At 39.3% G+C, this 12,214-nt stretch overlaps 1 protein-coding gene across 1 annotated transcript in view; it reads left to right on the top strand.

Moving 5' to 3' along the window:
* Positions 1 to 4,279: 4,279 nt before the first annotated feature.
* The window catches only part of TKT (transketolase), a 17,271-nt gene continuing 9,336 nt past the window's right edge, over positions 4,280 to 12,214 (top strand). The window contains exons 1-8 of the mRNA XM_008632195.2: positions 4,280 to 4,434; positions 5,754 to 5,867; positions 6,537 to 6,634; positions 8,278 to 8,469; positions 9,278 to 9,396; positions 10,300 to 10,493; positions 11,022 to 11,186; positions 11,797 to 11,953. Of these exons, the coding sequence (XP_008630417.1) occupies positions 4,351 to 4,434; positions 5,754 to 5,867; positions 6,537 to 6,634; positions 8,278 to 8,469; positions 9,278 to 9,396; positions 10,300 to 10,493; positions 11,022 to 11,186; positions 11,797 to 11,953 (1,123 nt within the window). The 5' untranslated portion in view covers positions 4,280 to 4,350. The remainder of the gene's footprint in view (positions 4,435 to 5,753; positions 5,868 to 6,536; positions 6,635 to 8,277; positions 8,470 to 9,277; positions 9,397 to 10,299; positions 10,494 to 11,021; positions 11,187 to 11,796; positions 11,954 to 12,214) is intronic.

The following is a 12,214-nucleotide window of genomic DNA, read 5'->3' as shown; positions in this document are numbered from 1 at the left end:
AGAGGCCGGGAATGCTAAGTTGGTGCAGGACTGGAAACCAAAGAATTTGTGCCCGAGGCGCAAGCGGCTTCTTTTTCATTGCGTGCCCGTCAGTTGGAACTAATTCTGCACAGAATTTCAAGTGAGCCCAAGTGGGATTATCTGTGCAATGCCCGCGGTCTCCAATGGGCAGTTTATTCAGGCCTCTGGACAGGATTTAGTGTGGGCTCTGATGTGTGCAGATTCCAGGGTTATCCTTTCTTTGATCGTGCTTTACCTATGGAAAAAAATCTCTGCAAACAATCCGCTTTTAGTCATGTAAAATTAAAGCCACTTTTTCTGCTTGAATAATATATGAATGCTTCCATATAAAGTGCTGGATTTTTTTTCACATATATCCCATCTTGTTGCAATTTCCTCCTTTGGACCTCTTTGAAACTAGCTGCAGTGTTTAAAAAAAATCTGAAGGAATCGCTTGGATGCTGAGGTTTGTGTGAAGGAGGGTGGTGTGTAAAATATTATAAAGCTTCTTTGAATTGCCTTACAGTCCCCACCCTGTGCCTGGCATGAGCTGCCTCACATGGCTCTCGAAGCTGAACTTTACTCGTTCCGTTTGCAGACAGCAAATGAAAGCGCTGCTGTGGTTCTTCCTGTGAAATGGGGTGTTGGACGCGGGAAACCTCTCGGCGAGTCAGAGCAGTGCTTTTTTACAAATCTGTGTCTTGTTGGGTCCAGTCTGGAGAGAGAAGTGTGGGATACCCAACAATTGTCCTTTTAGTTCTTGATTTGTTTCAGAGCTACAGTGTACAGTATTACACAAGTTTGTGTGGAAGTGAAAAATTGTGCTTTGTAGAGCTTGGGCTTCTGTGTTCAGCTTCCAGTATGTATTTTAAGCAGGCCACAGGGATGTATGGTATCAGTTGTCTAATCAACAGATAAAATCTCTGTTTTGTCTGATGTGCTGTTTAAGAGTAAGGATCACACTACAGCCTCTGTTTCTCTTCCGCGATCCATGAAATTCACCAGTAAAACCATTCTCACCATATTGATGAAGAGACAGCAAAAGTAGTTTTACTCAAGCTTTTTATTCCCTGGTTCACATTTGCTACAACACTGACTCCTTCTTGCACAAAGGCATTTCATTAATCCCTCTGGTTTATTCTGCCATTGGAGTTGTGTAGTCTGAAATTATTACACAACCTGATAACAAGCAGATTATGAAAGATGGGCTCTTGAGGGAAGATTCTGTTGACAAGTAATATATTTTCTTAATAAGATTTGGTTGTCAAGATGGTGGTGTGGTAACGTGCCCAAAAGACATTCAGTCTGTTGTGGAGTTAAGCAAAGCATGGACATTTCTAAAGCAGCTGTGCATTATGAATATGTTTTCCAAAAACTGAGACAATGTACTTTGTTTAAATTGTTGGTGTGCACTGAGGATGGGAAAAGATGTTAGAATGCAAGTTAAGTTTAAATAGAAGCTTAGTTAATTTAAAAAGTGAATTGTCATGATGGCTTTGATTTGTTAAGGAAATGCATGTTTGTTAAAGGTGTAGTTTGTAAAATTGGAGGGAAATACTTGCAATAAAAGCACTTCAGAGAAAACAGAACCTGCCTGTTACTTTCAAGGAAGTAATTTCTGTGAACTGTGACATGTATTGCAACACAAGTGGTGGTGTGGTAAATATGACACACCAGTTCTTGCAGTCTTTACTTGTTTTACCTTTTGTTAAAGGAAGTACAGCCTTTGCCTGGACAAGAGCTAAGTCAGTCTAATCCTGAAGTTGCTCAAACACATCACTTTGAGTACTTCACCAGCTGGAGTGGAAAAATTCAGTGAACTGGAAAAAAAATTTGTGTTCAAAATTACTTACGTGGGCAAAAAATTCTATTAAGTTAGTTGTAAAGATTGAACATACTTGCTTTGGGGCGTGGAAGAGCTTTTTCTTTTAGATAAGTAGTGCACACGTTTCCATTGAAATGAGTAGAGTCCTGTAGCTGATGATAAATTTCTGCAGTTTTGAAACAGTGCCTTGGCTTCCTAGAGCAGGATAGATACATTCTTAAAAGTGGAAGTTGCAAGAGTTTCTTAAGAGGCAGTTAAGTGTCATAATATGTGGTGTGATCACTTGTTGCAGATTATTTTTTCTTCTTTTTTTTTTAGTTTTGACTCAGTGTTCCATTTTAGCTTTCTACCACTATCCTTTCTAGTTGAAATGAGTGGACACATGTAGATGGAACAAATATTAATTGATGCAGAGTAATAAAAAAACCCCACAAAGCTAATTTGGAGTCATCATTTTACCCTGGCTTTATGTGGATCCAGGATTTTGGTATTCTAGGGTACTTTGGTTTGGTTTCCTACTGAAGGACTGTATTTCAAAGTTAAGGCTTTTTTGTTATTTCTGTTAGTAGAAATTCATTTAATTAACCTGCAGTTTTAACAAGATTTTTTTTTCCCCAATTTTCAGGTAATTTATTAAATTTTTCTACTTTTTTTATTTCCACACGCTACCATTTTAGGTGGTTTAAAACTTTTTTAATCAAGACCAGGAGTTCATAGAAGTATGGTTAAGTATAAAGTTAATAAAATTAAAGGAATGAAAGCTTTAAACAAGCATGTAAGGCTTATTGATTAACTCAAATACATAAATATTTACTAATATGTTTGAACCATGGTTTAAAGCTAATTCTCTTGGTTCCCTGTGTGTGAGTACTTACTAAGGGATGGACACTAACCATAATTTGTATTTTGCTAGTGTTTTGCATGTTTTTATTCTCTTATTACAGTTATGTTGGGGATGTTGGGCGGGAAGGTTTATTGCTATCAAAAGAAAATATTCTGATGAAAGTTCTACTGAAAGTGTTGTCTAATGCTAACATGCATGGTAAATGTACATGTGGGAAACAAAAGTGACACTTTCATAGTCAGTTTGTCCTGTTCTACAAGTAGGATCAACTATTTTAAGAATATCCTGCTAAAGAGGAAAAGTAAATGTTGGTAGAAGAGAAAGTGAGATGAAGCTGCATTTTCAACCTTCTTACTGTTCATCATTTACTTTCCTGTACTTCCATAGCAACGGCTGATGTCAAAAATGATGCTGTTTACACCAGTAGAATCTGAAAAATGCTATTTTCCACACTCAAGAAAGGTTTTTAAAGAGCCTCCTTACCCCTTTTAAGCTTTATGGCAAGTGAAAAGCCAAGGCTGGTCAAGTAGTGCCACCCCTTCCAGGTGCATAAGAACTACAGTGATCATTACATAAATTACAGTAATGTAGATAAATAAAAGGAATTCTGTGCTCTTCTATTGCACTTCAGATGAAATATGTACCTTGACGTGGAATATCTCCATATTTGCCACTTGCAAATACCCTCTTCACATAACTTTATATTCACTTATTGGTACTTTATGGCCCAGTTGCCTCTGAAATGGGCCTGTGTATTCCTAACGCAAGTTAAAGTATGAATTCGTGCTGCTGTTGAAGAATGTTATCCCAGATTGTTCTGGGATAGGGAAAGGCTATCCCAGATACTTCAAAATGTTTGATCAACCAACTCATACAATATTTCAAACTCATAAAGATGTAAATGTAGAAAATGTTGGTTCCTCTCTTAGCCAAAGATTAAGCAATTTAGTATTTTACAATGTGCATCTGGGTGTTTACTGAAGACAGTAAATTTCCATATCCAGTTTCAGTAGAAGATGAAAACAAGAATTGCATTATTTAATGTCCTCTTTAGAAATCAGAATTATTATTCTGTCAGTTCTAATGTGGTACAGTGAGATGGTTCCTAAATTATACAATTATAAATGTTCCAGAACTTTCTGCAAAAGTTAATCTTGCATTACCAATCCCTGCATGTGCATCAGAGCCTGAACAAGTCCTGATGCTTTTCATTCCTCCACTCAGCGAGTGGCTCCAGTACTGTGGAAAGCTGTCCTTGTTTCCTCTGCATTGGTGTGAATTTCTGCTGCCAGATAAATCAGTGGAGTCTGATTTCAGGCCCAGACTGACACAGGTCCTTGTGCTTTAGTCACCCCTTCAGGTGGTGATCCTTGGCATGGAGAAGAAGGGAGAGCTCTGAAAGATAAGTCCTTGAGCTGTGTCAGCAGGGTCTAGATTGAACATCCACTTCAACTAGATCAGAGGCTCCCCTTGTCTCAAAGTACAACTGATGGGCACTGGGGAACGGCACAGGGGTGGGGTATCAGACACTTCAGACTTGTGTGGTTTAATGCTGAGGAGTTGGGGTCTGATAAAGTGATATTTTAAAGATACAGTCCTGAGCAAACTATAACACAAGTGGTAATCTTGGGTCTTCTTGACTTGTAGCCACCCTACATCATGTTGCAGTGCAGCAGAGATTATGTCTGTGCTGTTTTTCCATACCATGAGGTACAAAGTGCAAGACCCCAGAAATGCGAGCAACGACCGGTTTGTTCTTTCAAAGGTAAATAAATAATTACTGTTCTGCTGTCCTGTTGCAGTCTGTAGCAAAGAGCTGTCTGTCTGTGGATTAAATTGTCTTCTTGACTTGTGCTTACTTACATCTGCATAGAAGTCTGTTGGAAATACTTGGGAGCCTGGAATTTGTCTGCTTCAGAAAGACAAAAGCTGGCTGAAATAAGTTGTAGCATAACTTAAAAACAGTTTAAAAGGGTGTGTATAATGTGTCCTGGTAAGTCTTAACTTCACTATGTTAAATAATAAATGTTACTATATTGTCTATAAAATCGATCAGGTCTGTTTTATTTTGGCATAACCAATTTTCTAATGAGGCAGTTGCAGTTGGCTTTTGTGCTCTCTTGTTAAATGCAGCCCTGCTGTTCTGCCTGCAGCCACATCACAGTGGGCACTAATTCCTGCCAGCTTCTCAGGGAGCATTACATGAAACAGGGCAGGTTAGTGAGTAGTTTGTAGTTTGCATTCCTACTGTGCCAGTATGATACTAAAGTCAGTGCTACTTCTGAAGCCACTGTGGGTCAGAAAACACTTAAAGGCCCAGTCTGTGCTGGCTGTTAGTGTTTCTGTCCCCTTTTACATAGTGCCTTTGTAAATCACGGGGATGTATTGTTCATATGACAAAAAGGCAGGTGAGGGGCCTTCAGAACACATAACGATGTAAAACATGGCAGATGAAGTGCTCCAGTGAGGCACATTCCATCTCTGAGGCAGAATTCCTCAAGTGGTGGCTCACAGTAGTGCTGTGTAGCCATGGTGAATGTCCTTGTGCTGGATGTAACTGTTGCCATTTCTGGTGGCCATTCTGAAAGAAGGAATTGAGTGAGAAGCAAGCAGTTGATGCTGAGGTGGTGAAGCACTGAGACAGTCACTTCCTCATGTTTGCTTTAGCTCTCTAATTAATCAGGGTTTCTGTCCAGAGTTGCTAAATGGCTTCAAACCTCTGCATGCTCTTGACTCCAGATGACTCCAGGGGTGGAAGATGACTGCTCCACAAAGGTCTGAGTGTACAAAGCTTAAAACTTTGCCTGTTGTCACTCTGCATTCAATCTTGAGTACATTTGTATCGAAGGAAGTTCTAGCAGGATAACACCGCTCATCCTGCTGGGGTGCTCTAAGCAGGGGCATGGAGAACTTGGAAACAAGCATCAGTGTGGATGTGTACATTGTAAAACTGTTTAATAACTCTGTGCCTTCCTAATGCACACAAGAACCTGATTTCAGGGTTTGTCAACTTTGTAGAGTTTTGTCTTGATACTTGGGATTTGTGAAACTTGCTCTTTGTTTAAAATATCTGTTTCTCTCTAGGGTCACGCAGCACCAATTTTATATTCTGTTTGGGCAGAGGCTGGCTTTCTACAAGAAGCAGAATTACTGAACTTGAGGAAAATTGATTCTGTTCTAGAAGGACACCCAGTGCCAGTGAGTGCTCATAATCTTTGATACAAAATTATGTTTCGTGTGAAACAATAAGTGCATGTATTTCACAGCAATTTTGATTGCCAGCTGTACAGTACAGGAAAGATAGAGATTTCTTTATGAAGTCTAAAGAAGGATGATGGCATTCATGGCTTCACAGCTGAAATTGAATTTGAACTGTGTTTGAACTAGCATGTAAAAATTACCTTTGTTGTTGTAGTAAAGTTCCCCTACAGTCCTGCATGGCAATGTTTTCCATTTTATAAACGTTTGTATAAAGTTCCATCCAGGTTTCACTTGTCTTTTAAGCAGCTTTGAGGTATTTCAAGAGTTTATATCCAGTTTGGTCACCTCATTGGTCCTTCCATTCCCAGCCAGTTGTTTCAATTGATTCTTTTTTACACAAAATTATTAATTCTTAACTGCTGCCATCTGAAGCATAGCTGAGAAATTCCTTTCCCTCTCAGAGAGCCCAGTTAGCTTGTGACAGTCATCATGAAGGTACCTGCATTGCAGGGAAATCAGAGGTTCAAGGCAAGATTTAGAGGGACTTGCACATTGTTGTGGCTGAGAAGCTGCATTTTGATATATGTTGAACCATCTTCTTCTAACACTGGAAATTACTTCCTCTGTTTCTTAACTGTAAAGTAATTGTTGTCTTTTTATTCTCAGAGACAAGCATTCACTGATGTGGCTACTGGATCCCTTGGGCAGGGTCTTGGTGCTGCTTGTGGAATGGCATACACTGGCAAATTCTTTGACAGAGCCAGGTAATTCCATCTTCATATTTCATGATTGTAGGCATTCACTGGGAAAATTTTGTTAAAATGAATTAGATAGATAGATAGATAGATAGATCATACATACATAGATAAGACAGATTCTCCTTTATTCTGTTCTCCATTCGCAAATCTAATTTCAGATTCAGGTTTTAAATGATAATTACAAAGCTGTTACCAGTGAAACTACCAAGGGTTTAAAGATTAGCAACAATTAGTGTCTTTCTTTTGTAACCTGACAGCATTGCAAGCTGATGTTCCTGAGCAGAGAAGACAGTGAGTTGTTGGAGGAGCCTCTAACTTCCAGAGAGTAACTGATACCCATTTTGAGACTGGATGTGTCCCTTTAGAAGGAAAGTGGAAACTGGAGATATCTGTTCAAAGTCAGATGACAAATAATGGAGAACGTTGGATAAGGAACTGTTATGGTCAATAATAGCATAATTGAATCATAAAGTAGGGCTCCAAAATGATATCAGAAAGGCACTCGACTCCACAGAGACAAAAATGACTGCTCCTGCCATTTGTTTTGTGCACAAGAAAAGAAGATGTCTAAAGGCAAATCTGTATGAGGAGGAAAATAGCCTGATGCAGTTGATATATTTTATTTGACAGTTCTAGTACATTTGAGCATAGGCTGCCCAGTTAATGTGTCCTACACTTCACTAGCTTGAAATCATTTCTGTGAAAGATGACTTGCTGATTTTAATTGAGTTTAGCAGATGCTACGTGTGGAAAAAATCTAACCAGTGCTTACATGACAAAAGGAAAAGGTGGTCTTGCGTGCAGCACTGGGGAGCAGCTTCAGTGCAAGGAGTTCACATTTAGCTGAAGGCAGGTGGGAATCAGATCAAAAGTCTGTTCTAGCTTCATGTTGAGTAAAAAAAAATCACTGACAGCCATCTCGATTATTTTGTTTTAAAAGTATGTATTCGAAGGCTAGTTTACTATTCTTTTTTTAATTTTAGTGGGTAATAAACATTTACAAAGTTTTGTTATCCAGAAAAAGAGTGGTAGTAAAAGACAAATGCTGTGGCTGAATTTGGTAGAGATGAGGCAGTACTCCTGCTCACTGAGTTTTACCTAAATAAAAGGCTTTAGTGGTTGGAGAAATAGTCTACAAAGTCATAGCATGTTGGTTATCTTTTTCCTGAACTCTGAATTTGTTATGTAGCATGCTTTAATCCATTGCTGAGCTCATCCACAATTTAGAGTTTCCTGAAATAATTCCTGTTGGTTGTCCTCCCAGAGGGTGTATGGGAGGAAGGAGGTAGCAGAGGTAACTGTCCCTGCATTGTTCAGGATCTTGCTGAGTCACAGTGACAGTGTTCAATGGGTTTGTTTCATCAAGCCTTGCAATGAGAGGCTTAAGACTTGATTTTTTAGAGACAAAGGTTTGGAAAGGAGTGCAGTATTTCTCATCTTATTTTTCTAACATGTAACAGCTCAGAACGATTTTAATTTGATTTGTCCAGGGTTACATAACTTTAGCTGAGGTGAATGCAGTGAACAATGGGAATTGAGTTTGGGATAGAAAAATGATGTGAATTCTTACTATGAATTATTGGAGGAGTTTTGATTTAGTAGTGCTTACACATCAAACCTAATTTATTTTCATTTTTAATTTCTTCTAGCTATCGAGTGTACTGTCTGCTTGGAGATGGAGAGTTATCTGAAGGCTCTGTTTGGGAGGCAATGGCCTTTGCTGGCTTTTACAAGCTTGATAATCTTGTTGCTATATTTGATATTAATCGTCTTGGACAAAGTGACCCTGCTCCTCTGCAGCATCACGTTGAAATCTACCAGAAACGCTGCGAGGCCTTTGGGTATGTGAGTGGGAGAAGTTCAGGATAATCTCTCATTTGAAAATGTATGTTTATTTGCTTCTCAGAATTGTTCAAAAGACCTTTCAGCTCTAAAGGATTCCATCATCAAGGAAGATGGTCTATCATAATGCCTGATATTGGTCGACTTTATGGCTGCAGCAGGGATATTAAATAGTGGCAGAATTTGTTGGTTTTGAGGAAAAATAAGGACTGCTTGCTCAGATAAATCTGTTAGGGGCCTTAAAACTGTTTTTATCACATTAAATTCAGATTTATAACTGTGACCACATGTCCTATCATAACAAGTAGATCAGAAAAAAACAGCATGGAGAGCATTACTTGTAAGAGAATTCTTTGTGTATTGGCTTTCATTTAGTTTCATATTTCTATGGAGATGCAAAGCCCATGCCAAAAAATTGTCAGATACAATAGAAACTAAATTATGCCAGAGTGTTTGGGGTTTTTTTAATCAACATCTATTGTCAGTTTTCATCTCATTTCTAGATGTTTGATTTGCTCTTGTGATTAAAAATGGCCATTATGTCTGAAGAAATGTAGCTATCTGTGGGCTGTGAATTTTGCTCATAGCTGTTGATCCCCCTGTGACTCATTTTGCATTATAAAAAAGCGGCTGTGCTATTTTTTATGGTCTCAAATAAATGCTAGTTCGTGTTTCTGGCATACTTTGGGTCTCTTAAAAAGACACTGCTCTGGAATGAAGTTAGTATTTGTTATTGTTATTGCTGACTACCAGAGAGTGTCACATGCTAAAACCCTTTAGAAACAGTTGATCTGTTTGTGTTCTTAGCTGGCATGCCATCATCGTGGATGGACACAGTGTGGAGGAGCTTTGCAAAGCCTTTGGCCAGGCCAAACATCAGCCAACAGCCATCATTGCAAAGACTTTTAAAGGCAAAGGCATATCAGGTAATAAAGCAACGACTGCTTTGCATATGCATGTGGGTGTGATAGGTACCTAGTGCTGCAGTAAAGGAACCTGCACATCTGAGGAATAGCGTGCAGAAGGTCTTTCAACTTCTCTACCTCTCAGCAACGTCATTGCTGAGAAAATTGGTTTGGTCCTATCAAGTGAGATGTGTGCCAGCTCTGGAGTGTTGTGTCCGTGGGATGGAATAAATGCACACTCAGCGTGTCAAGGGTTGCTGTGATTCCCTTTAGCTACAGCTTTTAGCAGCACTCTGTGAGCTTGCCTTTCTGACCAGATAAATATTAATTACAGCAGTGAATATCTTCATCCCTTTTCATTGAATAAGCAAGCAAAGTTCATTATTTGCAGTGACTTAGGGAAAAGCAGTGTGTCAGCCAGAGAGGTGATTTGGCTGTTAGTGCCAGGTGCACAGGTAAGAGTCATCAGAAGCTATTAAAATAAAGCTGTAAAACATCAGGTCTTGTTTGAATTGGACACCTTGGTTAACTGTGGTTTCAAACTTAACTGAGTTTGTTTAAATAGGCCTAACTGTTGAAATTTCATGGGAGGTGTTCACGCTGATTTACTGGTTGCTTCCTGCCATACTTAGGGACCAGGTCTTTTAGGTGCCAATTTACAAATAATTTCAGTAGAAAATGCTGGGATTTTGTCACAAGTTTGGAATATATGTTATTTGATTATGTAAAATTCCTCCTATTTGTTTAAATGTGTTTGTCGTAATGTAGTTGAATACCACTGTAATTGCTCAAGTAATTTGTTCCTTGGAAGACAATACTAGACTGTCATACGCTGTTGCACTTTTATCTGGGTAAAATCTGCAGCTAAAAACCTAAATTGTTTTTATACTTTTCTTACTTGTAATGTTTTTTTGAAATACACAGGTGTTGAAGATAAGGAAAGCTGGCATGGAAAGCCCCTTCCGAAAAATATGGCTGAACAAGTCATTCAGGAAATAGATGACAGGATCCAAAACAAGAAAAAGCTTTCTCCAGCCCTTCCAGAAGAAGATGCACCTATAGTAAATATTAGAAACATTAAGATGCCATCTCCACCAACTTATAAAGTGGGAGAAAAGGTATTCCCTTCTTTTCCACTGTTTGTCAGATATTTCAAAGTGTGAGACTGTTTAACTGGATGGCAGGTGTGTTATCCCTTGCCACAATTTCAACTACCCACCTATTCTCAGTAGGCAAACACCTGTTTCTGTGGTGTGACAGAGACAATCAACTTGCTGGGTATTGAAAGGGTATATAAATACATTAAAATATGAAGATTCAAATCGTTCTTCATTTCATGATCATTATCAATTTTCTAAACTACTTTATGTGCATTTGAAATTGAAGAAACTCCTTGAGGTTCAGTGAATTTCCATGATTGGAAAGCAAGGTTTTAAACATTTCCTAGCAGGATTGATGGGGAGTTGCCAGTTTCAGCACAGATGTATTTTCTAATGCTTCATTGTGGGCTTGTTTACTGTTCTGTGTGTCACCGTTCTCGTATGTACTTTTGATACTGCTATCATTTGAAAACAATGAAATAGGAAGAGAAAAAAGCCTCTAGAAGCAGCAAGTTACAGCAGCCCTGGTGTGTTTCCCTTTTGCAGTGGGCCACCCGCAAAGCTTACGGGGTTGCGCTTGCAAAACTGGGCCACGCTAACGATCGAGTGATTGCTCTGGATGGCGACACAAAGAACTCCACCTTCTCAGAGCTCTTCAAGAAGGAACATCCCAGCCGATACATCGAGTGCTACATTGCTGAGCAGAACATGGTAACTGCTCCCTTGGTTTATTGAAAGATCAGTATAACCATTCAGTGTGAGTCCCCTTAAAATGCAGGGTCTAATTGTTTTCAAATAAATGTATGAGGTAATTGTAGCAATAACCAATTTAGCAACCTTGTTTTAATTTCCATTTTGCTAAAGAAGGGCTCTTTTAGTAAATACCAGTCCAAATAACACAGGTAAATCCATTCCCTCTTAGTAATGATGATTTTTGTTTGCTGGAGACAGCAAGAGTATGTCTGTTGGACTGAGAATGTAAGCCTTTGATCCAGGAGAAGAAAGAGGGGATAAGTCTTAAAAATCTGTGAATGGCTGCTTGAAGTAGATAAAGAAAAGAAGCTGCCAGTAAGAATAACAGTAACAGCTGGCAGTTGAAGCAAGGAGCAGAGGAGATGCTGAAGGATAGACACTGGGAGGCTGAGTTGCCTCCTTCCCTTTCTGAGAACACCAGCAATTAGAAGCAGGACTAAACAGAGGTTTTTAATCTGCGTTGAGAGCTTCTTGCTAAATTTTTAGGGCAAGAAGTCCCACAGATGGTGTCCTGGAAACAACTGATAAATGAGGAATTCACTGTTCTTGTCCAATGTCCCTCTTTCAGGTGAGCATTGCAGTTGGTTGTGCCACTCGTGACAGGACCGTTCCTTTTGCCAGCACCTTTGCCACCTTCTTCTCGCGGTCATTTGACCAGATCCGCATGGCTGCCATCTCCGAGAGCAACATCAACCTCTGCGGCTCTCACTGCGGGGTTTCCATCGGTAAGGGCACCCACACCCTCCTAGCAGCAGTCCCCATCCATTTAGTGATAAGTGTCTAGCAGTCAAATGGATTCTGCTCTGTGGAGGAAAGGTTTATTACAGCTAGGGTGGTGTAACAGTAGCAGCATCGACAGGACGAAGTTGTATTTGCAAATCCACTTTTGTGGGACACATTGTCACATTTAGAAAGAATGAGAAAAATTTCAAGCTGTCATCTGCTTTTTTTTCCTCTTTGGCCTGATGAAAATAGGACTTTTCCCT

Source organism: Corvus brachyrhynchos, unplaced genomic scaffold (genome assembly GCF_000691975.1).
Source record: "Corvus brachyrhynchos isolate BGI_N302 unplaced genomic scaffold, ASM69197v1 scaffold4, whole genome shotgun sequence".
Classification (NCBI taxonomy): Eukaryota; Metazoa; Chordata; class Aves; order Passeriformes; family Corvidae; genus Corvus; species Corvus brachyrhynchos.
Note: the sequence above shows the minus strand (reverse complement) of the source record. Positions and strands in the feature narration are given on the sequence as shown.